Source organism: Malurus melanocephalus, unplaced genomic scaffold (assembly GCF_030028575.1).
Source record: "Malurus melanocephalus ecotype Western Australia unplaced genomic scaffold, MMel_1.1 scaffold_801, whole genome shotgun sequence".
NCBI lineage: Eukaryota > Metazoa > Chordata > Aves > Passeriformes > Maluridae > Malurus > Malurus melanocephalus.
The window spans coordinates 8,833-33,490 of record NW_026624033.1 but is presented as its reverse complement, the minus strand read 5'-3'; the positions used below and the strand labels follow the sequence as shown (position 1 = coordinate 33,490).

General features: G+C 53.6%; 1 protein-coding gene across 2 annotated transcripts in view; it reads right to left on the bottom strand.

The window, feature by feature from the left end:
- The window catches only part of RAB11FIP3 (RAB11 family interacting protein 3), a 38,174-nt gene extending 14,170 nt beyond the window's left edge, over positions 1-24,004 (bottom strand). Inside the window, exons 1-4 of one of the 2 annotated variants that reach the window (XM_057385240.1) lie at positions 23,888-24,004; positions 11,758-11,945; positions 6,845-7,018; positions 2,468-2,602 (exon numbers count right to left, since the gene is read on the bottom strand). In XM_057385240.1, the coding sequence (XP_057241223.1) occupies positions 2,468-2,602; positions 6,845-7,018; positions 11,758-11,945; positions 23,888-23,956 (566 nt within the window). In that variant the 5' untranslated portion in view covers positions 23,957-24,004. The remainder of the gene's footprint in view (positions 1-2,467; positions 2,603-6,844; positions 7,019-11,757; positions 11,946-23,887) is intronic. The other variant, XM_057385239.1, reaches the window with a different exon arrangement.
- Positions 24,005-24,658: the final 654 nt, after the last annotated feature.

Genomic DNA, 24,658 nt, shown 5'->3' with positions numbered 1-24,658 from the left:
CCCACTGTTTGGCTCCAGATCACCGGGGAAGCGCTGCCTGCTCGCAGCTCAGAGGCTTTAGGAGCTGTTGGAGTGTCCGTGGCTGGATTTTGAGCCCGGCACTGTGGCGGTGGCTGGGGAGGASGACGAGCTCTCTCTTTTCCATGGATTCCCTGGATCCATGCCTGAGCCAGCTGCCTCCATACCACAGCGGTCAGGGCTCAGTGTCAGCACAGCATGAGCAGCCAAGGRCTGTGTTACCCTGGCCCAGCCCCTGGGGACAGGCTGCAGGCTCTCCTTGCCCAGAAAATCCAGCCTTTTCCCCAACCAGCTCCTTGCTAAGATGCCTCTTCAAGTCTTCTGGTCGTGACTGGTGCTGGGGAAGCGGGCAGGGTTTGGGTTCCCCTTCTCATCTTCCACCCACGCTGTGTCCCACAGGTGCCACCGGGCCACATCCAGCAGGTACCAAATCCTCACTTGGCGATGGCAGCAGGAACAGCTCTGACCCAAGAAGCAGCAACTGCATTCCAGGGTGCTTAGCTCAGTTTAAGGAAAAAACAATAAAAAATAAAATCATCTGGGAGTCCACTCCTGCCTGGAGCTGCAATATGACTTCTTCGAAGGAGGGATTAAAAATAGCTCAAGACAATTTGCTTTGTAAAACAACCACCAAACGTGGCTGGGGGGTGTTGTCAGGGTAAGCAGCCCTCGGGCCAAAGGGCATCCTCAAATCCCACATTTCCAGGGAGCACAAGAGCTGCTGCTGGCCAGGCTTCAAGGCTGCTYGGCGCCCAAGGGGAGGAGGTCAGGTCCCAGTGTTTGCCAGGAATTGTAAGGAATGGCCCCAGCACTGCGGGGAAAAATATTTTCCTCTGGAAAAAGCTCCCAGGGAAGAGGTGGCACCTGCGGTGTCCAAGGGCTGAGACACCAGCAAGGGCACTGGAACAGAACAGTCACAAACTGCTTCATCCCAAGCTCCTGGAGGATTCTTCCCTGCTTTCCCAGGGGCTGTGGGCTCAGGAAGCAGCACCTCAGTGCTGGGAGCAGACTCCTGAATTCATTCCAAGAATAAAACACTGTGTGCCTGCAGTTTCAGAGTGAGGCTGTTCTGGGGTGCTCTGGGCTTCATCCCAGCTGCCAGATTCCCCTGGAGGTGATGTCTTCAGGCTTGTCCCAGATTTTGGTCCAGTTCCTGCTGCTCTGGGACTTGTCCCCTGCTCGGAGGTTTCACGTCACCAGTGATGCAGGGAGGAACAGCAGGTCCTGCACATCCCACACGCTGCACGGGACATCTCCCAGCCACACCACACAAAAAGAGGGCATTGCCCTTTCCATAAAGGCCTTTGGAACATATTCCCAGTAAATCTGTACTCAGGAAACCCTGAACACAAAYGGAGGAATTGCACCTGCTACAGGACAAACCAAAACCTCTGGAATTTCCACYGTGACCATGGGACAGGGAAGCTCCACTGGAAATCCCACCCATCACAGGAGCTCTGAGCTGTTAGTTCAGCTTATCAGAGAAATTTGGTGGAGAAAACCTGAGATGGAGTGAGGCTTCCATGGAAAAYCAGCATTGTCCTTAATACCTGCATAACCTGAGACCCATCACTGACCCTGACAGCATCCAACAGCAAAGACAATTATTCACCCAAGGAAAAAAAAAGGGAGAGAAATTCTTCTTTTTTCATTAAGAAAAAGAAATTGTTCTTTTTTTCATTAAGAATTAAATTCAAGCTCCTATTCACTTTCCAGCTTTCTACCCATAACCCAGGAGAGCTCCCAGATCACATCGTCCCTGCAAAAGACAGATAGAGACCAAGAATACGACCAAAACTCAGATGTGAAGAAACACATCAGCCACGAGAYGAAAGGTTATCACCAGTGCCACCATCCTCCCAGCCAGCTCTGGATAAATGAACCCACAGGCAGAAGTCCCTCCCCACCTGTCAGACAGCACATCCAGCTGCTGGCTGGGACAYCTCCAAAATACCAAATCTCCTGATGTTCCTGGTGCCTGTCACATCTCCCCGGCCCGTGGTGGCACCAGGGTGGGCAGGCAGTGGGTGAGGCTGGGTGAGACGGGATTTTACTGCCATGTGGAGCAGGTGATGCCTTCAGGCTGTTCCTGCAGTGGGAGATGGGCTGGCCCTGCCCCTCCAGGCTGCCCTTCCACAGCATTCCCAGGCTTTCCTTGGTGACAGAAATACTGTACACGGCCAGCTCGCGGCTCCCGGCAGAACCCACCATGCACAGGCATGCAGAGGGCAAGGAACGCTCTCCTGGTCTGCCAGCCCCTGCAGTTTGGATTGAAGGCACTCTCTGCTCCCCCTCCACAAGGTCACCACTGCCTGGGCCACCTGCACAGGCTCCCGTGGCCGGCTGGAACTCATCCCCTTCCACCACCCCGAGTGAGACAAGGAGAGCGTTCCCCACCAGGACACCATCCCCGAGGCTGGGATGGCCACACACACAGGAGCCCCGTTACCTATTCATTTCAAGATCATTCAGGCGAGCAGAGAGATCCTCGAGGCGGTTGATTTGTTTGTGGCACTGGCTACAGTAAAACTCAAAAGCTTCATCTGCGAGAATGCTGTGCAGTTTCGCAGCGAGCGGATTGGTGCTAGAGAGATCACAAGGGTCATGTCAACAGCGCACAACGCACAGGGAGAGGCTGCGGCCGTGGTTTCCACAAGCTCAGGCTCCCTCARGGGAGAGGCATTTTTGGTGGAAGATGGGGAATTTGAATTAAAAAGTCAGGGCAGGTCGGGTYGCCTCCCACCGGGATTTTTGAAGCTAAATTGAAGCTAATGTGGGGCTGCTTATAGCAATATATAGATAATTTATAATTTGTAATAGTTTGTAGTAATATATAGCTAATTGGTGATTTATAATTGCTTAWTATAATTAAATTTATATATAATTAYAGATATGATTTATAYGATTGGTAATTAGCAARCTTCCATCATCCTCCTCCCAGAGACTCCCAGCAGCCGAGCTTGGCCCATGTTTCCAATCCCCTGAGCCAATTTCAATCCCCAAGAGCCCAGGAYAGGTGAGGTAAGTGCTTCCCACAAACCCACACCACTGCAAAGTTTATTTTCCTCCAGGATTTTCCAGGCAGTCTGTCTCAGGAGGCTCCTGGTTTGCCTCAGTAAGTGCAGAGTGAACCTGCACACTGCAAGAGTGGGTGCTGGGAGCCAGGGCTAAATCCAAGGGAGAAATGGGATGGATTTTAGAGAAAGGTTCTTCTGTCCCCAGAGGGTGCTGGCACTGCCCAGGCTCCCCAGGGAATGGTCCCGGCCCCGAGGCTGCCACAGCTCCAGGAGCGTTTGGACAGCGCTGCCAGGGATGGACAGGGTGGGATTGCTGGGGTGTCTGTGCAGGGCTGGGAGCTGGACTGGGTGATCCCGGTGGGTCTATTCCCACTCAGGCCATTCTGTGATTCCATGATCCTTTGGTCAGTGTCCCATTTGCCAACAGGTTGCTTTCAGAACAGGGCAGCTGGGCTGCTGCACAGCAGTAATGCACATCAGCAACACAGGGTCAGATTYTCACTGCAAAGAGCTTCTAAGTGAGGATGAAATGGGCAGCAGCCATTTAACCCCTCTCAGCACTGCCTTCCTGCAGGGAATGCCATTTGGAAGGGGGCATGGGGGCCTACAGGACTTTCACAGCTTGGGAAGCTGGGAGTCTCTTCCTCATGATTTGGGCAGGACAGAGGAGATTCTGAGCAAGAAAGGGTTTGTGTCAATTTGGGTCCAAACAGACTCCACAAACCCTTTCTGTGGGAAAACAATGCTTCTGGAAGCCACGGGTGTGAATCAAAGGAAGGTTAAACAGTGAAAAACTAAAGCAGTTCAGTAAGAGAGACAGGTAAAGGTGTGAGCAAACACAAGCAAGATAAACCCAGCAGGCACCCAGAGGGGCAGTGACTCCCGGGATACAGAACACACCAGCAAGTCCTGGCCCRGGGGTGTGCAGAGCCTGGGACATCCTGGGGGTCCCCTGGCTCAGTCCCCACCCCAGGGTCAGGCCTGGGGTCTGTGCTGTCTGTACAGTATTTCCCAGCCCTCTCAGACAGGCTGGACACCAGCAAATGCCAAATTATCGCCTCTTCCCATTCCTGAAAAAAAAACCTCAATTGAAAACCATTCCCCCTACCCTCAAGGCTGGTCTGGCCCCAGGATAAACATTTCCCAGCAGCACGAAGGTTGGTGCAGGGAGGAGGTGACAGGGAGGAGGTGACAGCAGCTGGGTGGCACCCAGAGGAAGGGATGTTCCTTTTCTGGGTGCTCCTGGGTGTGTTTCCCTCTCAGGTGGTGCAGTCTGGGCCAGGTGGGAACCCAAATTTAAGCAGCATTAGTCCAACTGAGAAGAGAAGTGTGCAGGAGGAGCCCTGGGCCAGCCTGGCAGCTCCTGGGTGTGTGCAGCTCCTCCTGGCCTCGGGCTGTACAGGGTCCCTGCCCGGGGTGGGGGTGAGAGCTCAGCCCAGGGCTGTCCCCACCCACTTCAGGATCCCGATGGGTCCCATCCAGCTCAGCAGATTCTATGGTTATACAACACAGAGCYTTCCTGTGCCTCCCTCCAGCTCCTGGAGCAACATTTGTCTTCCACAGGTCCTCGGTGCTTCCTGGTGCCTGGGATGGGCACAAGGAGCTTTTCCCTTCATTTTCCACCAAGAGATGCAAAGAAGCTTTTCCTACTGGTGCAAGAGGTGGGACTCCAAGAGGAGTGATCACAGACAAACATACAAGGACTGGGCAGGGAAGCACTGCATCCATCCCACAGTGTCCCCTGGAGGCCCTCGGGGGCTGCATTGGTCCCCTGGAGCCGTAGCAGGAGAATTCCTCGCTGTTATTCCTGTTTAGAGACTCTTGTAGTACAGAAACGGTCTGTGGTGATGTGACCCTTTCTGTGTATCCAAAAYACAGCCAAAAAAAGTTCAGCCTGAACCAGTGCCAGCCTGTGGTTCCTCTGGGTGGGTTTAAACACACTGGGGCTGCTCAGAACCATGGAATGGTTTGAGTGGGAAGGGACCTTAAAAATCATTCCATCCCACCCCTGCCATGGGCAGGGACACCTTCCACTGTCCCAGGCTGCTCCAAGTCCTGTCCAATCTGGCTTTTGGACACTGCCAGGGATCCAGGGACAGCCACAGCTTCTCTGGGCCTGCCCACCCTCCCAGGGAACAATCCCTTCCCAATATCCCATCCATCCCTGCCTTCTGGCAGTGGGAAGCCATTCCYTGTGTCCTATCCCTCCCTATCCAAAGCCAAGAAGAGCAGCAGAGTCTCAGGGAATGTTTAGGGAAGGGCTTCACACACAGTGATAATCCAAGGGGAGGCCAGACCTGAAAGGCAMGATGAAATCCTGTGGCTCCAACAGCCCCACATTCCTGCCTCCCAAGGTTTTGCAGGGTTTATCTCCAGCCTGCCTCCCCAGCAAGCCCCAGCAGAGAGTTTCCAGCACAAACCACCACAAACAGCGTGGCCACGTGCCCAGTGAGCCCCYCCCGGCACAGGGAAGATGGGATAAGGTTGGGATCAGATCCAAAGAGACAGAGCAGAGGAGAGAGGGTGCCCTGGCAGAGCAGGGTTGGAACACTGAGCGTGGGCAAACTGGGAGCTCTGGCCTACTCTTAAATAAAAGGTTTAACTGATTGCAAAGCTCCTTCAGCCGGGTGTTTTCCTGCCAGGAGCCTTCTGAATGAGGCTGGAAGCTCATCCTCAAGGGAAAATGAACACCAAGGCTGGGTTTTAATCAGAGAGTTCTTCCTCTGCCCCAGCAGCAGCACAGCCAGCCCTACATTCCTGTGTGGAGCAAGCCAAGGACAAGCATGGATCAGAGACTGCTTCCCACTGCAGCGGATCCCAGTGCTGCAGCACTGTTTTCCTGAAGGAAAAGGTTGGGAATTCTTCACAGCAACTTTCCTATTTGCATTTAACACCTCCAACACTGCTGCTGCACCAGCCAGAAAGAAATGAGTCCTGACCTGCTCTTCCCTGCCAGCCCTGTGCAACCAGAACTGCCCAAACTCTCTGAAGGGATTTGGGAAGCTGGGACAAAACAGGGGGAAAAAAGAGGTTTTGAGTAGTTTACATGGCTGCAGAAAGGAACAAATGTGTCATTCCAAAGGGGAAAAAGTGTATTTTTGTTTTCAGCACAGGTGTGTGGCTGGCAGGGATCACTCCTGCCCTGTGCAGAGATGTGCTTCCAATGGAAGAACASATTCCCAGTGTTTCCTGTCATCCCAGACATTTTGTGGACTGCAGCACTGGATGATATTCCAGTTTCTGCTTATTTTCCTTRTAAGTATTAATGGGGTTTGTCCCATCACACCAGCTCCTCAGCCCACCTGCTCAGGTTGGAAAATGGACTTTTTCCTGGTTTCAGGCCCTAAAGCAAGGAGGATATGCTACAGCCTGCTTCCTGCTCCACAAATCCTTAGAGCAGGAATGCTGCTGCAGCTCGTGCAAACCCAACCAAACATTGCATYAAAACCCAGAATAATAAGAGAGAAAAAAACAGGAGTCATCCAGCAGGACCAGGGGTAAAGCTGCAGGTGGATTCCTCTCCTGGAAGGTTCCGTGAGGAGCCACATCCCTCAGAGGAGCGGGAATGTGACGCTGGAAATGCAGACAGCTCTCCCACCTCCTGCTGGACTTGAGCAGGATGGGAGGATGGGCACTGAGCAGGGAAAGGCAACACTGATGGAGGRAATTCCTCTAACACGCCGATTATCCCACTGTGTCCAAAGTTTTCCAGGCCCTCTGCCTGGCAAATCCCACGGAACCCCCATCCCACCRAGCAGAGTGAAGGCACCGAGCGCCTGTCCTGGCAGAGCAGCAGGGCCAGGCATTACCTGGGTGAGAGGAAGGAGGAGCTGCCAAAGCTGCTTTCCCCATTACACAGAGGGTCTGGGAACAGATCGGCCTCGTTCCCTTCCCCGTAATCCTCGAAGTGCTCCTCCCCGCTGATGACGGTCACGATGGAGTGGCTGAGCTCGGAGCCCAGGGCCAGCTCGTGGGGATGGGATCTGTGGGAACAGACAGGGACATGTTAGACAGGGGTGCACAGCAGCCTTTCCATGCATCCAGAACATGCCCTACACAACTGTACTGGGTTTGTGTGGATAGGATTTKGTAKTGGGGGATGGATTCTGKGAGAAGCTGCTGGAAGCTTCCCCCCGTGTCCAGCAGAGCCAACCCCTGCTGGCTCCRAGACGGACCCGCCACTGGCCAAGGCTGGGCCAGYCAGRAATGGWGATGACACCTCTGGGATAACAGATTGGAGAGGGAACACACAAAAAAGTGATGRGGCAGCAGAGCAGAGCAGAGCAGGGTGAGACCATGGCAGAGGAAYAGCCCTGCAGGCACCTGGGGCAGGGCAGGAGGTGCAGGAGCTGCTCCAGGCACCGGAGCTGATSATCCTGAGATTGCCCTGAGGTTCCGTGGGGAAGGCCACAGGAAGGCAGCCTCTGCAGCCCCTGGGGGAGCCCAGGCTGGAGCAGGGGGTGCCCGAAAGGGGCTGTGAGCCTGGGGAAGCTCTGCTGAAACAGAGTCCTGGCAGACCTGGGGATCCATGGGGAGAGGAACCCCCTGCAGGAGGTTCCTTGGCTGGATCTGTGACCCTCTGGGGGACTCARGTTGGAGCAGGCTGTGCCTCAAGGACTGACCCYATGGGGCAGCAGCTCCTCCAGAACTGTCACCCACAGGATGGACCCTTTCASAGAAGTTTCTGGAGCACTGTCTCCCATGGGAAGGACCCACACTGGGGCAGGGGAAGGACTCTGATTCCTCTCCCTGAGCAGGGGCTGGAACTGACCATAACTCCCATTCCCATCTCCCTGTGCCACCGTGGGGAAGGAGGGAGAGCTGGGAAGGAGGTGTGATAGAGGGAAGGTGGTTTTAAGGTCTTATTTTACTTCTCATTATCCTGCTCTGATTTAGTCAGTAACAAATTCAATTACAATCCCCAATTCGAGTCTGTTTTGCCCCTGAAGGYGTTGGGTGAGGGATTTCCCTGTCCTTATCTCAACCCATGAACCTTTATTGTATTTTCTTCTGCTGTCCATCTGGGTAGGGCAGGGACAGAGCAGCTTTGGTGGGTTCCTGGTGTCCAGCCAGGGTCCACCCACCCCTCCAAGGGACGTGTCCCTTTCTGGCAGAGCAGAACAGGACAGAAGCAGCCCAGGCACTGCTGGGAAGTTTATGGGGATTTTTCCCCCAACAACAAACCAAGTTTTTCTGTGCAAGCTCCTCTGGCAGCTGCCACACAGCATTTGGGGACACTCAGACTCGCAGGACAGTGCCCAGGGTTGGTGACAAGACCTTGCATGACCAAAATCATGGCAGAGAACAAGCTGAGTGCGTCCCAAACACATCCCAAATGTGTTGTGAGTTCACGGCAGCCTGTGCCAGGCTCAYACTTGCCTGTTGCTGCCTAATCCTCTCAAGGGCCTGGGGTTTAACCCCATAACCCCGGCGGGATTGGTGTCAGGGGAGGGTTTAGGGAGCTGCCGAAGGAGGGACAGACCCCCAGCAAGACAAAGGAGCCCTTTCCCTGATCTTTGTGACAATCCTGGAGTGGGGAATGCTGCTCTGTGTGATTTTAACACTGGATCTAGAAGGCTGGAGCGGGTTCAGCTTCAGGGTAAACCCTAAACACACCCAGCACAGGTTCTGGGGTGTCCCTGGCTCCTGAGGGGACACAGCTCAGCACAGAGTCATTATCCCTGAAAGCCACTCCATTGCATGGAGCCMCAGAATCCCAGAATGGTTTGGGCTGGAAGGAACCTCAAAACTCATCCCATCCCATCCCTGTCATGGCAGGGACACCTTCCACTGTCCCAGGCTGCTCCAAACCCTGYCCAGCCTGGCCTTGGRCACTGCCAGGGATCCAGGGGCAGCCACAGCTTCTCTGGGCACCCTGTGCCAGGGCCTCCCCACCAACCAAGCCACTTTCCTGCCCAGGACTGGGAGTTTTCAAACTAAGCTGGGGAAAAGGCAGGGGGGATTTGCAACAAGCAGGCTGTGAAAGCAGCCATGGATCTGTGTTTTAAGGGGTCTAACACTGCTCTTTTCCAAAATTCTATGCTAAAGACCATAATAATCTTGCATTATTACAGAAATTGGTATTTCAGGCTACGGCCTCATCTCCATGCACTTGCTAGGAGASGGAAAAGGGGGATGAGCAGATTGCTGGACTAAACCAGAAAGAAAAAAAGATTACAGATAAGCCATTTATGACAAAAACCTGCTCCATCTGAAGGATTTRCCCTTATCCTGCTAATAAAAACATGTAACCCTCCAGATCTCTGTTTAAGCACAAATAAATCCAGACCAGCTTGTGGGCATCTGCACATCCTCCTCGTGTGCCCGAGAAGCACCAAGATTCTGCAGTGGGATCCACCAGAACCCATCCATCCCTGTGGTGAGTCAGACCCTTGCCAAAAGCGGCAGAAATCTCGCCAGGAATAGAAGCCAGGGGGTGGAATTGCTAATTCAGAAGCAAAACCCGAGCCCAGAACRCTAAATTTGGGGCTGTGGTTTCATAAGCACTGTACAGAAACAGATCTGATCAGGCACCTGGAAACCCTCAGCCCTGATGCTTTGGGCAGTAAATTTTATTTCCTATTCCCCCTTTTGGGCTCAGGCAGTTTCAGGAGCCAAAGTCCAACTAATCTTTACTATACACAGCCTAAACAACCCTTAAGCTCCAACCATTTCAGGTATGCTGAGCTTTGAGAGCTCCAGAGAAGTGATGTTGAAGCTCTGATTGAGCCCAGCAGCGGCACTGGTTGTTGTCACTGGCTGTCCCTGGGCACACGGGTGTCCTCCTGTGTTGGGTTTGATGGCACCAAAACCAGCCCTCAGCACTCCCAGAAGTTCCCATCTCAAACCCTGCAAATCTATAAATCCAATTAAGTTTTAGGCTCCCTGGTATTTGTACACATTTAGCAGCCTGGGAACAGTGCTTGGACAGAGCACCCCAAGGACAGCTGACCCTCCCAAGGCCACCCTGGGGTAGCAGGGAATCCCAGGGCGGTTTGGGTGGGAAGAGACCCTAAAGCTCATCCCATCCCATCCCATCCTGCCATGGCACGGGCACCTTCCACTGTCCCAGGCTGCTCCAAACCCTGTCCAGCCTGGCCTTGGGCACTGCCAGGGATCCAGGGACAGCCACAGCTTCTCTGGGCACCCTGTGCCAGGGCCTCCCCACCCTCCCAGGGAACAATTCCTTCCCAATATCCCATCCATCCCTGCCCTCTGGCAGTGGGAAGCCATTCCCTGTGTCCTGTCCCTCCATCCCTTGTCCCCAATCCCTCTCCAGCTCTCCTGGAGCTCCTTTAGGTCCTGGAAGGGGCTCTGAAGTCTCCCTGGAGCCTTCTCTTCCCCAGGTGAGCACCCCCAGCTCTCCCAGAGCAGAGGGGCTCCAGCCCTCGGGGCAGCTCCATGGCCTCTCTGGGACTCTTCCCAAGCAGCCTGTCCCTCCTGTCCCGTTACCCCCACACCTGGCAGGCACGGGGAACACCCCGACCCTCGAGTCCCGCTCCCCCGTTCGGTACCTACAGGCAGGCGAGCCCGAAGCAGGTGGCTTTGCCCAGGGCCCGGGAGTGCACGCAGGCAGCCATGCCCCCGCAGGGACCGGCTCGGCACGGAGCTCACAGCTGATTAGATCCCGATTTAACTGTCACTGAGCCGGGCCGCTGGGGCGACAAGAGCCCAGCTGGATAATCCCATTTCTGCTCTAATCCCTGGCACCCTTTCAGCCCCGCGGCCCAGCGCTGCTCGCTGCCTCCCCAGCGCCCTCCCCTCTGATGGGATTTGGGGTGGCAGGGGAGCCTGGCACTTAGGAAAAGCAATGGGAGCTGCAAACACCCTCCAGAGCTCTGAGCCTGGGCCTTGTGCTTTGGGACAGAACTCATCCTGTGTGTTACAGGCCTTAGGCAAAGATGACTGCAGAGGTTTGGGTGCAGATTGGTGCTCCTGGGGCGCTGACCTGGCCCTGGCACAGGCTGCCCTGGATCCCTGCACGTGTTCAGGATGGGGCTTGGAGCAGCCTGGTCTAGTGGAAGGCCCCATGGCAGGGGATGGAATGAGATAAGCTTTAAGGTCCCTTCTAACACAAACCATTGCATGACTCTGTGATTCTAAAGGAGTTCTTCCCTCCCCTCCTGCCTGCCAGCATCCCAGTTTCACCCCAAACCCCACTTTTCCTCCAAAAATGAGGTGGGCCCAGGAGTAGTTTCGCCAGCAGCGGTTCAGACCCGGGGAAGGAGATTTTGGCTCACATTTCTGTGCTCCAGGCARAGGTTTCAAACCAGTTATTACAGGAGGTGGTTGCACATCAAAGGGCACACACATGTTTTTAGGGAAAACAAAAATAGAACGAGTTCCCCTCCTGACTGGAAAATTATATGTTGTGTTTCTGGCTTAAGTGATAGATTAAAAACTGCAAGTCTTTCAKGTGTTTGGATCACCTGAGAAATTATTTTAGAGGTGAAAGATGCTAATGAAGGTACAGAAGATCTCCCAAGGCAAGCAACGATTAACTCAAAGAGATTGCCAGGCCGGGCTCCAACCCAGCCTACACAAACCAGCCTCATTATTCTCGTTATTCCTCCAGAAGAGCTATTTTGGTCTTGCTCAGAGTTACAAACACAAAGAACAAACCAAGTTCCAGCAAGACAGACTCAGCCCACTCCATGTGAAATCCTCAGGCTGTGTCTCCCTCGATCCCCATGWGGGGGATTTTGGGGCTGTTCCCACTCACCCATGCTCCGGCTCCTCGATGGGGTCGGTGAATTCCGAGTGCACGGTGGAGTCGATGGCACTGTCGGTCTCCACCTCGTCGTGCATCTCGTGCTGGACCAGGGTGCTGGTGTCCTCATCCGTGAAGGTCTCGCACTCGCTGTACGTGCTCTCCGAGCCCATGTAGGCACTGTCAGTCACCTCATTTGCCTGGTGGAGAACACCACAAGGAGCAAAAAGGTGAGATCCCACAGCTGGGTGGATTCAGAGCACAGCAGGASAAAACCCCATGTGGCAGTGGGATTTGGCCCTGCTGCATTTCTGAGTGCAGAACCCGTGCAATCAGACTGGGACCAGGTRCTGCTCTGCACCCCAGCCTGTGCAGGGTTTGGGAAGCAGGTCACAGAAACAGGGACTCACTAAGGGTTGGAGGGAGGCTCTGTTTTGGCCAGGGCAGGAGGGATTACCCACYGCTGACTCAGCAGTTCCCACCACCGCTGCTTTCCCCCACCCCATTCCAAGAAGATATGTTACTCATCTGAATTCCCTGCAGAAACCACCATTCAAAACTCCAGTTAGCCCTTAAAACACCTTTTTTTTTTCCCTGTCAGGTAAAACCTTCCATCCCTCAACAGCAAGCAAGCTGTTTCTRAATCTTCATTCCAGCCTCTAATTTGCAGGGCCTCAAATCTCCACACTTCAGCTGGARCAGCAGCTCAAATCCATCAGGGAGTGGGCTCTGGGAAAGCAGCAGGATTTGGGTTTTCAGAGACCATGAGATGAACATGGAGAATGGGGTTTTCCTCCCAATTCTGCACCCCAGGCAGGTGCTCACCTTCAGTCCTGCCTGTTCACTCCTACAYGTGGGCAGGGATGATGCCCTCTGACCCCAATTTTTGGAGAATCACGGGACCAGAAGCAGAAACTGYCCCAAAAGCCAAAGTTCTTGYTACCCCTCAGTGCCAGCTCCTCTCYTGAGATATCCCCAGCATGCCTCAGAGSAAATCAAGGAATTTTTGGATGTGCCAGTGCTGGTGCTGAGCTCCAGCTSACCCCATGTCACCAGAGGGGTCAGGCAGAGGGGTGGGAGCCCTCTTGCCCGGTCTCCASGTGAAGAGCTGCTCATGGAAAGCCCTTTGCTCCATGGGAAGTTCACCTGGTGGGATCCCAGCTGCCCCTCAGAACAGCAGCAGGGCAGAGCAGCAGCAGTCTGACTGAAGCAAACCCTTTTCCTCTGCCAGGGAGCACAGAGCAGCTTTCAGGGCTTTTTCCAAAGATTCTGGAGAAAATGATGTTTCTCAAAGCCCTGTATTCATAAAATCATGGAGTAGTTTGGGCTGGAAGGGKGCTCAAAGCCCATCCAGTGCCCCCCCTGCCATGGGCAGGGACACCTTCCACTGTCCCAGGGTGCTCCAAGCCCTGTCCAGCCTGGCCTTGGGCACTTCCAGGGCAAAAGGGGATAGAAAACTTTGAAGGGATGGAGAGAGAGCTGCACAACAGCAATTCTTGTTCCACATGGACACTGGGAGCAGCCAAGTGACCCAGTGCAGCCCAGCTCTGCTCTCTCAGCCCCCCTGCCCTCTACACTCAGCAGGATGGGCACAGCCTGGAGCTCCTTCTGGAGGTTTGGCTCAGCTTCCACCTGGCTTGTGGACACCAGCAGCTCCAGGACACCACCCTGAAGTGAAACATGGCATGAACCTGCACACAGCTTCAGTGTGAGGAGAAGGGGCTGCTCCAGCCAAATCCACCAGAGCAGAGCCCGTGGCAKCCCTGCAGAGGGAAAGAAAAGCCTCTAAAGCCCCCACCCACTTCAAAAAGCATCAATCCACCCAAACCACTTACACACCTAAAGCTGGGACTTGCTTAAGTGCTTTACTGGATTTATGCTGCGCTTTCTAGAAACACCATTAATGCTGCAGTAGGAGGGAAGCAGAGGCTTGACCTGACTTGGTCACAGCCAGAGAGAGCCCAGGAGGTGACAGCAGCCACCCCCACCTGCTCATTCCCYTCCCTTCTGCCTGTTTGAAAAAGGTTTTATGCCAGACTGGAAAGAATTTTGCTTGCACACTACAAAATAAAATACCAACCCGCCCCTTCTCACTGGAGCAGCTTAAATTTAAGTACACACTGAAGTATTATAATGAGCACAAAGTAAAGACAACGATTGAAAGAAGCTAAGAAAACCACAAACACTCCAATTCCCAAGTAACTTGCTTAAAAATCCTGCTGTGGTTACTGCTAACCCTCTCAATATGGAGCAAACCATGAGCTGAACAGTGCTCTCAGTCAGGTGCTGGAACAAGAGGATCTTTAAGGTCYCTTCCAACCCAAAACATTCCATAATTCCATGATTTCTCTATCAAATTGTTCCAAAACACTGATGGAAATAAATGCATGGAGAAGCTGGATTTGGGAGCAACCCTTTTGGAATAGCCACAAGGACAGCACACCAACCACTGTCCTTTCACAGCAAAGATGAGCATCAATTTAATATTTCAAAATTATATTTTTCCTTTGTGATGCCAGTCTAGGTGAGGTTTCAAAAGCAAGAGAGCCCTATTAAAATTAAACCTTTGTGGGCAATGAGTTAAAAAGCTGCTGAAACTGTAAACAAAGTCCTTCTTCTGAGCATGAGCGTGGAGAACTTTGTTTCACATTTCATCCCAGAATCAGTAACTAAACCTCAGAAAGAGATGCCAGGAGGAGATAGGCAAACCAAGGGGGTTTAGTTATTGCCAAATGCCTGGCAGAGCCAGCCAAGCTGAATCTCTGTCCCTGGGCAAGTGTGTGGGTACAGAAAGTTCTTATTTATGGCCTCGAGCAGTTGGTTTGTGCACTGACCCTTCAAACCCCCTGCCACAGTTCTCCTTCAGCCAGCTTTACCTTCCTGCAAGCAGAAAGTAAACATTTTTTTTCTAGCTTAAAAAAAGCCAAATACACTTAAAAACATCCATGAGCTCAGGACAGCCAGACTGGGCTTAAAGTAGCCCTGAGGACTTGCCAGGAACATCCCCACCATATTCACAATTGGATTGTGAACCCCATTGGTGTGTTAAAATACATCAATGTCAGTCTATTTCAAGCTTTTACCCAACAAAACACACCCTGAGATGCTTCAGGCAAAGCTCAGACATTAAAACTGGGAATCAGGCACACACAGAGCTCTGAACTGGAACAGGCTCAGGCTTTGACTGAGGTTCCTCATCCCAAATCCAGCTCCTCCAGGAGGTATTTTCCCCAGAGCCACACCTGGCTCACAGGACATGGGCCACCCTGAAGCACCTCTGCCTGCTCAGGGAAACTCCAGGGATYTGAGAGCCCAGATGAGCATTCCTGCTTCTAAAAGGAAAGAAATGATGAAATCAGAGCTGGGATGATGCAATGAGCCCTGCTGAGACAGGTGAGGAGCTGAAGTGCCTTCAGGAGCCTTCTCCAGCAGCAGCTCATCCATTCCAGGCATATGGAATGTTTGRTGACATATGGAGTACAGGTTATTTGATCAGATGTTGTAAAGYGCTATAAAACCCACGTGGATTTAAGAAAACCTGCTGCAGTGTGAGGAGAGGGACTCTTGGGAGGCACCTGCAAGGCCCAGCACAGACAGGTTCAGCTTTGATCGGTGCTGGGCAGAAGCCTCAGCCCAAGCTCTGCCAAGGCGTTGCCTTGGAAAAGAGGGCAAAGTCTGGCTSCCAGGGAGGCTCCTTCAGGCAGGGCTGTCCCTGGAGCTGTCCTCGCATCCCAGAGCTCTGCTGTCCTTGGCCTCGGAACACTCGGAAGGCTGYGAGGGGAGGTGAGTGACAAGGAAAAGGAAAACAACTCTGTTTTCCCAGCACTGTGAGCCCGTTTCTGAAGAACTCCAGCCCTGACTGAGCACAGGACAGRGAGGAGATGAACCAGCCGCAAAAACACCCTCCAAGGACAGCCTGGGGCTGGGACAGCAGTGACAGGGCCAGGCTGGCAGCCAGGAGAAGGGACATAATGGTGGTTACAGGCCCAAATTAATGCAGCCACCCCCAAAGGCCCAGAATAGCCCATGGCAGCTCAGCCTCTGGAATGCCACAGCAGGGACTGCCACCTCTGAGTCCCAGTATTTCCCTCTTCCCGTGTATTTGAGCAATGCCAGGTTTCAGGGAAGCCAGAGAATTTTGGCCCTGGCTGAAGGCAGGTTTCACAGCTCAGCCCCTGGAGCTGGGGTTGTRGGGGTTACACTCCATCACCCACCCAGGGCTGGGCAAGAGAATCGGGCTGCACCTGCTGGGGTAGACTGAAAACACCCASGCGGCCCAAAAAAACCCAAACCCAAAACCATCTCACAACACACTGCATCTGGCAGAGTGTCCTCAGCACCCCAAAAACCAGCAGGCACCTTCCCTCCTGGTCCAACCTCCCCAAGGAGACCCAGGCAGAGAGGTTACACCACAGCACCATGGAATCACAGAATCCTGGAATGGCTTGGGGTGGGAAAGGACCTTAAAGTTCTACCCAGGGCAGGGACACCTTCCGCTATCCCAGGCTGCTCCAAGTCCCAGTGTCCAACCCRGCCTTGGACACTKCCAGGGATCCAGGGGCAGCCACAGCTTCTCYGGGCACCCTGTGCCAGGGCCTCCCCACCCTCCCAGGGAACGATTCCTTCCCAATACCCCACCTAAATCTCTCCTCTTTTAACCGAAAGCATTCCCATGTAAAAAATCAGCCGGATCTGCCAATGTCAAAAGTCAGGTGGATTCCCAACCTGCCCCTTCCTGGCACCTCCAGTCCCTCTGGAAACCCAATCCSTCCTCATTTCAGGTCAGCTCCCCAAAACCCACCTGTGGACACATCTCCTCGTGTCTGGAGCCCGAGCCGGCTCCGGGAGCTGCTTCTGCGAGGCAGGAGGGAAGCAAAGTCCAGGAGAGCCGGGAGGCTTAGGGAGAGGGCTCTGAGTCCCAACAGAGCGCCTTTTGTTCCCCAGCTCCCGATAAGGAGCAGCTCCGCACACTTCCCTGCCGTGTGACCGCAGCCTCCTCCCGCTTCCCTCAATTCCAAAATAAAAGCACGCCTTGGGAGCCCCACTCTGCAGCCAGCCCCCTCCAGGTKCTCACTCTTCCCAGGAATCCATCCCCAGATAAAAAGGTTGAATTTCAGGACGACCTGTCCAGGTTTATCTCAGCCTTCCCGAYGTTTCTGGTGAATAATTAAGCGTTAAATGACAAATTGCTTCCCCATATCCACAAATAGAGGGATGAATAAAGCTTGGATTGCTCACCAGGGCAGGTCAGAAGCACTTGTGGTGACTCAGAGGGTGATCTCTGGCAGGCAGTGCCAATATTGACCCCAAAGAAAGGYTGGTCACAGGCACCAGCTGAGTTTACAAACATTCCAATGGCAGCCGTGCCCGAGCTCGCTGCCCCCTGCAAACAGAAGCCCCGCAGAGCTGATCCATGGGATTTCTCCTTTCCCACAGCAGCCCCCGGTGCAGGGAGGCCTCAGCACCACTCACACCCAGAAGCTTTGAGGTCTGCTGTGATTTTCTGTTTCCTCTCCGCAGAAACCTCGCGTATTTGAAGCTCCCTCAGCCCTGCCTACCCAGCACAAACATGCTGACTTCCTCCCATTACCTCCCCAAATCACGYTTTCTCCTTTCCTCAGGGTTATCCTCGCTGTCCTCAGGGCCACATCCTTCCTGCCGCCAGAGCTCCGAGCAGAACCCCCTGCTCAGCAACACTGCCTGAAGTGTCCTGTACCCTGAGAAGCACTTGACCTCCTGAGCTGAGCCCAGGCCAGCCCAGACCCCTGCTCCTGAGCAGCTCCAAGRAGTTATGCTTTAACCTGAGCTCTGCCTGGATCTGCTCCTCCACAGTGCAGGGCACACTCCTTCTGTTCCTCTGCTTGTGCCTCAAGACCTCAGAGAGCAYCTGGAGACCCCATGAGAGCCTAAAATCAGACACCAAAACTAATTAGGAAATGCCAACCCCTGCATGTTCTCCTTCTCAAACTCTTATTGAGACACCCTGAGTTCCAGTACTGTCCCCCCCCCACCTCCTGGTCCTTCCTGGTGCCCCACAGCCCGATTCCCAYGTTCCCAGTCCCACACAATCTGCTTGTGGTTAAAGATAAGGCTCCAAGGACTTTGTTTTCCAAACTCCTTCCAGCCTATTCCGTACACGGCAAACACTTCAACTCAGATCTTTCCTGACCAGCAAAGAAATTTCTCACTGCAGCCCTGCACTCGGGCTCTGCCCTCAGGGACATCCCTGTCCCRTTTACACTCCCATCCTTCCCTCTCTGCAATACGAAATCTGCACAATAAATGAATTTTTCTTGGTATTTGAGATGCCAGGTTATCACCACAGATTGATTTGGTAGTGCTGGAAGCCAGACTGGGAGAGCTGGGTGAGGGAAGAGAAGGCTCCAGGGAGAGCTCAGAGCCCCTTCCAGGACCTAAAGGAGCTCCAGGAGAGCTGGAGAGGGATTGGGGACAAGGGATGGAGGGACAGGACACAGGGAATGGCTTCCCACTGCCAGAGGACAGGGATGGATGGGATATTGGGCAGGAATTGTTCCCTGGGAGGGTGGGGAGGCCCTGGCACAGGGTGCCCAGAGAAGCTGTGGCTGCCCCTGGATCCCTGGCAGTGCCCAAGGCCAGGCTGGACATCGGGGCTTGGAGCAGCCTGGGACAGTGGAAGGTGTCCCTGTCCATGGCAGGGGTGGGATGAGATGAGCTTTAAGGTGCCCTCCAATCCATTCTGGAATTCTGTGAATACGAGGATAACAGGGACTGCTCACGGGCTGTCACAGAGGGCAAGGGYCCTTTCATGTCTTGGTGCAGGGCAGGAGAAAGGCTTTGAGGACAGTGGGGCTCAGAGCTCACATGCTTCCCCGAGGACAGACAAGTGAACAGACACCGAACTGCATCCGTCACATTCCACAGCAGTTCCAGCCACCTGCGAGATTGTGTGCACAAGCTGTTCAGGACAAATTCTCACCAATTCCAGCAGCCAAGCTGGACAGAGACTTGTGACTTTTTCATTCAGACAAAATGATGCTTTTGGATCAGCCCTGTGACCAGAGGCATCTARTTTGTTGTTCTCAGTGAAGATTGCATGTTGAATGTGGATTTTAATGAATAAAGCTTGGATTTCCCACCTTTCCAGAACTGGGACAGAAAACCCAAGCTCTCACCTGCATGTCCCCATTCCCACCAGACCTTCACAGCTGCATCAGTACAGCCAGGGAACAGCTGAACCCGGGTCTGTCCTGGTGCTTTGAGCCCTTGGACAGCTCACAGGGGGTTACAAAGCTCAAGCCCTTTTCAGCCTGGCTGGCCTCTTCCAGGCATGCACCCCATGGTTACAGCGGTGTGCAGAGACAGAGGATGAAAAATCTCACCTCAAATGCTGAGGATTGCAAAGCAGAGCCCTCCCAAATGCTCTGTGCTCTCTGCAAATATCCTCCTGGAAATTCCATACCAGGAAAGGAGGGCTCAGAAGGTGCACAAGGCTACAAGGAGGGGCCACAATGAGCCTGCAGCAGACTCCTCCACGCACCCCACGTGGGCTCCTTGCAGAACACAAGGCATGAACAGAGACTGCGATGCCTCTAGGAACAGCTCCGGTACAGCTGAGCTCTGCTCCCCACGCTGTCCCTCATGCTCCCAGGACAGCTGCTGKGTTACAACACACAGCTGGGGCCCTGCAAGTACCTGTCCTCTCTGCAGGAGCAGCTGGACAAACCCAGCAAGGTGGATTTCAGTGACCTCGCTCTGCTTTTTGTCCTCAAAGAAGCATTAAGTTTAATTGCTCAATGTGGAGACTTGCCGGCTTTAACAGGGTTAAAGTTTGACAGGGTTCATTTGGTGGCTTTCAAGCTGCTGCTCACTGTTGCACAGAATGTCACAGAATATTCTGAGCTGGAGCTCTTCCAGCTGCACCTGCGGCCAGGCAGGCTGGGAGAGCCAGGAGTAGTCCCTATTCCCGAATAAACACAATTTGGGACCTCCTCTACTCCCACTTTCCTGCCCARATCCACTCTCCCGGTGCTGTACCAACTCCCTGCTGGACAAACAGCTCGAGGGGATGTGGCWGGGCGGGTGAAGGCTTCCAGGGAAAGCCGGATTCCCCTCTGGTGGCTGTGCAGGATGCGTTTTCCCGGTGCCTGCAAGCGGAGCCACGGCGGYCGCCCAGCAGATGGCAACAGCCCCGCACAAGGCACCGCAGCCGCAGCATTGACGGCTGCCCCGGCCTGCAAAGCTCAGCCAGAGCCTCCCTCTGACCTTGCCGGCCAAAAACGTGAGCACCCACAGCTAAAAATCCCCATCTGGGGTATTTATGGTGCTCCCACGCAGTCTTTACAGAGCGCTGGCTCTGCCTCTGCTCCAGCCAYGTCCATCCCAGCCTAATTCCAGCATTTTCACTCCTTGTTTTCCTTTTTGGAGAGTCATCCTTGCTTCCCTGCATTGCCCAAGTTGGCTCAGCTGCCCCAAGAGCTGGGCAGAGGGGCAGAGCCCTCACCCTAGGGTAAGGCACAGCAGGTATCCCTGTGGTGCTGGGCTRAGGGTTGARCTTGRAGGGCTTTTYYAACCTTAWGGATTCCAYGATCCCAAGAAAGCTGACTCCAAATTCATGTCCATGTCCCTCAGAGCACTGCATCGAGGCCTGTGCTTCAGCACTGAGTCATGAGTTCCACAGGAGCTTGCAGGGGAGGTGAGGAGCGCTCCCACCTTGCAGGCAGTCAGCAGCCAAGCTGTGCCAGCCTGGGGGAAAACAGGGCTCAGGTGTCTGCACGAAACGGCTCCGAGTTCCCCTCATGTGGCTTTGACCAAGCAGAAGGGCTGACGTTAGTTTCTGGTGGTTTCCCACCCAGCAACCAGCACACTTCCACCTTGGGCCGGAGGTGATGCTCTCCCWGCTCCCAGCAGGTACACAGGGATCAGGTTTCTCTTGATGTGTGACAGCAGAGCCGGAGGGATTGGGATGAGCCCCCTGAAAGCCCAGCTGGAGGCACAAGAAGCCACTTGGAGCAGGAGCYGCTGTCTCAGCAGGGCCCTGGGAGCAGAAATCCCCTTGGGAAGCACCTCACCAGCCTGTCCTGCCTGCTGGACACCCCTGGAATGGTGCAGCAGGAGCCAGAAGCTCCATGGTACAGCAAGAGCCACACCAGTGGCTGAACTGGGGGAGTATCCAACATTACAGAGTCCCAAGTTGGCACCTTGGCCCCTTCAAAAGCTTTTCACTGGAGGAGGCAGGTGCCGGTGGCTCTGTCTGCAGAGCAAATCCTGGCTGACAGTGCCCAGTTTGGGGCTCTCAGGGTTTTCCATGGACTCCGAGCTGTCCCTAATGGCAGCCATCAGGAGAGGGGCTGAGTCACCAGCACAAAAACCTCATCCACAAGGAGCAGACATTTTCCTGGGGACTGCTTGAAGTGCTTGTTCACCCTTGTTTGAGCCAACATTTGGGGGACAAGCTCCCTTTCAGAGCCCAGCTCTGACCACTGGGATTTTGGGCTGTTTGAGAGGGAGCTCAGCCGGTGCTCCCCTCCAGTGACCACAACTGCTCCCAGCACCTCTACAAATGCAGTGATTCCTTCAGCTCTGATGGGACCCAGAGGAGAGAACCCAGCTGTGCCACTTCACCCCACAGCCCTGCCACAGCAGGAGGGGCTCACCCAGGGTGTGAGGTGTCCCAGGGTGTTTTGGGGTGTGTTTAGGGTGTGTGTTTAGGGTGTGCCCCTGTGCAGCACCTTCCCAGGGCTGACATGGGACATCCCAGAGCCCAGACTGCTGCCTGGTGTAGTGACACGTCTGTTCTGAGGAAAGGTGATGTCTTCACTTTGAAGAGGGCTTTTTCCCCCTCATCTCCTCTGCAGTATCCAGGCAAGATGGAATGGATATTTGGGAAAAGCTGTTTATTCTGTTCCACCTAAGGGAGAAGGGCCTGCCGGAGCCCTCTGCAGCTCTTTTCCCGGTGTTCCCTGAGGAACATGCCTTTGCTGCTCCCAGCAGGATGCTCTATAGTATGGCTTCTCCTCCCTGAGCCAGYCCCAGCTTTCCAAGGCACAGCACTCCAGGACATGTGGGATGAAAAGCACGTTGGGAGCTCACGGCTCAGCCAGAAGAGAACAAAAACCCCCTCGCCCCAAGACTCCGGTTTATTTTTACACTCCCAAGGCTGAGTGGTATTTCTCAAGCATGTTCTCATTTGCTGAACCTCTACGAAATCCTGGCAGGCTGGGAATTATTTCGAATCATGTATCCAAGACAACAAGGATAATTCTTGCCTGGCATGTTAAACGTGGAGCTGTCCTCTACACTGAATTCCGTATAAAAATCCACTGAGATCTTTTGGAAGAGGAGATTTCAGGACTCATCACCTTTTTCCTTTGGGTCACCTTGTCGTTTCAAGGAAAGGCTGGCCCAGCAGCAGAAGTATTTCATCCCAGAGGGGCACACACCTGCCTTGTTGGTATTGCTGCCCAGAATAGCTCCCAGCGCTGRCAGAGCTCATCTCTGTTAAATTAGCCCTTGGAAAACATCTCCGCTCGGAATCTCAGGCAAGACGGTCCCTTGACACCRGTCTGAGGAGCAGAAATTGAAAGCCTTTGCCTGTCACAGCCTCTGCACTGCTCAGTCCAGCGTAAAAATGCACATTTATGACCTTGCACCACAGAAAAAAAAATATGGAAATTCATCTCCCTGCCTGCCTTGCTGTTCCGCTTCTCCCCAGCTGTTCCTGGGGCTTGTCACTACCTTTCAAAAAGGAAAAATAATCCAATAGTCAATAGTGCCCAGAGAAGCTGTGGCTGCCCCTGGATCTCTGGAAGTGCCCAAGGCCAGGTTGGACGGGGCTTGAAGCAACCTGGGACAGTGGAAGGTGTCCCTGCCCAAGGCAGGGGGTGGCACTGGATGAGTTTCAAGGTCCCTTCAACCCAAACCATTCCATGATTCTGTGACCAGCTGCCAACACCCCATTTATCATGAACCTTTTATCAAGAAATCACAAAGCCAGAAGGATGTATTACAGGCTATGCAAAGCAAAACCACACTATAAATAAATCTAAATCTAAATCTAAATCTAAATCTAAATCTAAATCTAAATCTAAATCTAAATCTAAATCTAAATCTAAATCTAAATCTAAATCTAAATCTAAATCTAAATCTAAATCTAAATCTAAATCTAAATCTAAATCTAAATCTAAATCTAAATCTAAATCTAAATCTATTAATATAGTATTTGCATGCAAATACAAAGGCGGTTGGGAGTGTCCTTGCTAGAAACAATTTGCATGATAAAAATCACACAGAATCACAAATATCCTGAGTGGGAAGGAATGCACAAGGATCAGAGCCCAACTCCTGCTTCTGCACAGGACAAGCCCAAAAACATCCAGGCCACCAGACACATGTGTCAAAATCCTGAAGAAGGAAGTTTGAAAAAGGAAAAGCAGAGGGAAGGGATCCGAGCCCCAGGTGGGACAGGGACCCAGCCATCTCTTTGCTCCCAAGGCACCTGCAGCACCTCCCGCTCCAGGCTGGAAAGCAGGAGCAGGAATGGGGGAAGTCTACCAAGCCAAGCCCAAAAGACAACAGGCTGCTCCTTTCCAGCTGAGAATGGCAGAATCACTGCTGTCACATGTTCCCACTGTAAGGAATGTAAGAGGGAACCAAGGGATGGAGGCTTTAACTAAAGGAAAACAACCCACACCAGAGAAACACCCTTGATCAAACCCAAGAACAGGGAGAAAATGGAGATTTTTATCCCCTGCTTTGCCTTTTGCTGGCCAAACAGCACCAAATGCCAACATCCCACTTCTCCACTCAGGTAGGCTCGTGGCTGGTACACCTCCAAAGCAAGCTCAGCTTCTCCAGGCTCAGAAACTCCAGCAGGAAGACAAACCCGAGAGCAGCAGGCCCTTCCCATGTCACCAGTGTCTCACCAAAAAAGGGTCTCTCTTCTCCCCAGGGCATTGTGTTCTGCTCTTGCAGTTTCATCAACACCAATTGTAACTTCAACTGCACCAAATGCTTGGTGCATTCTTTGGGCCCATCACCCAGAGACTGAAGGATTTGTTAAGCATCTTTGAGCCCTGTCACAGCAAACACCTCTCTCCTCCATGCCCAAATCCCACTCCACATGCAGCCCACATTTATGGGAATGAAGAGAGTTCATACTTGCCTCAAACGTGACGAAGTCATCAAACTCATCGGGACAGGCCGGGGCTTCCTCCTCGGGCGTATATCCCATATCATACAGCTGGCTGTCAGGGTCTGCAGGGGAAAGGAACACACACTTGGAATCACCAGAGGAAAAGCTGCATCCTCAAGCCATGGGTGGCTTTGGGAGGCACAGCAGTACCAGGACAGGAATTTTCATGTGCACGCACCAGTGCCTCCAGCYTTCAGGAAGGGCCTCTGCTGCCGGGCATCCCACCTGCACTGGGGGGAAAGGCGATGGCCTCAGCGTCTCCCTGACACAAATCCTACAAGGCCCCTGCCACTGCGATGGAGCGGGCAGCAGGATTCATCCCTACCCCTTCATGCCCTCCGTTCCTTTTCCCTGCTCCTTCCCTATCCCCGTTTCCCGCATCCTCTCATTCCTCTCCCAGAAGGCTCTAATCCTGCTGTGGGCAGGGAATGCCTGCRATATGTGTGTGACAGCCAAGCGCCATGGGAACGGCGCTGAAGGCAGGCGGCGGCGCCTGGGCGCTGCTCCTCCCGCGGCCGGGAGCATCCGACCAGGAATGGGAGCTTTACAGGGAGAGAGCTTCTAAACAAATTCCTCCTCCCGCCCCCAAACCCCCGCCTGCAGCATCACTGCCGGCCCTTCCAGCGAGCAACGAGCGAGAATTCCCCGTGCTCCCTCGAGCGCTGGCTAATGCCCGACCCTGCACAGGGCCCCGATCCCGGGATGGCAGCACAGATCCAGCACAGGGCACAGGGCACAGGG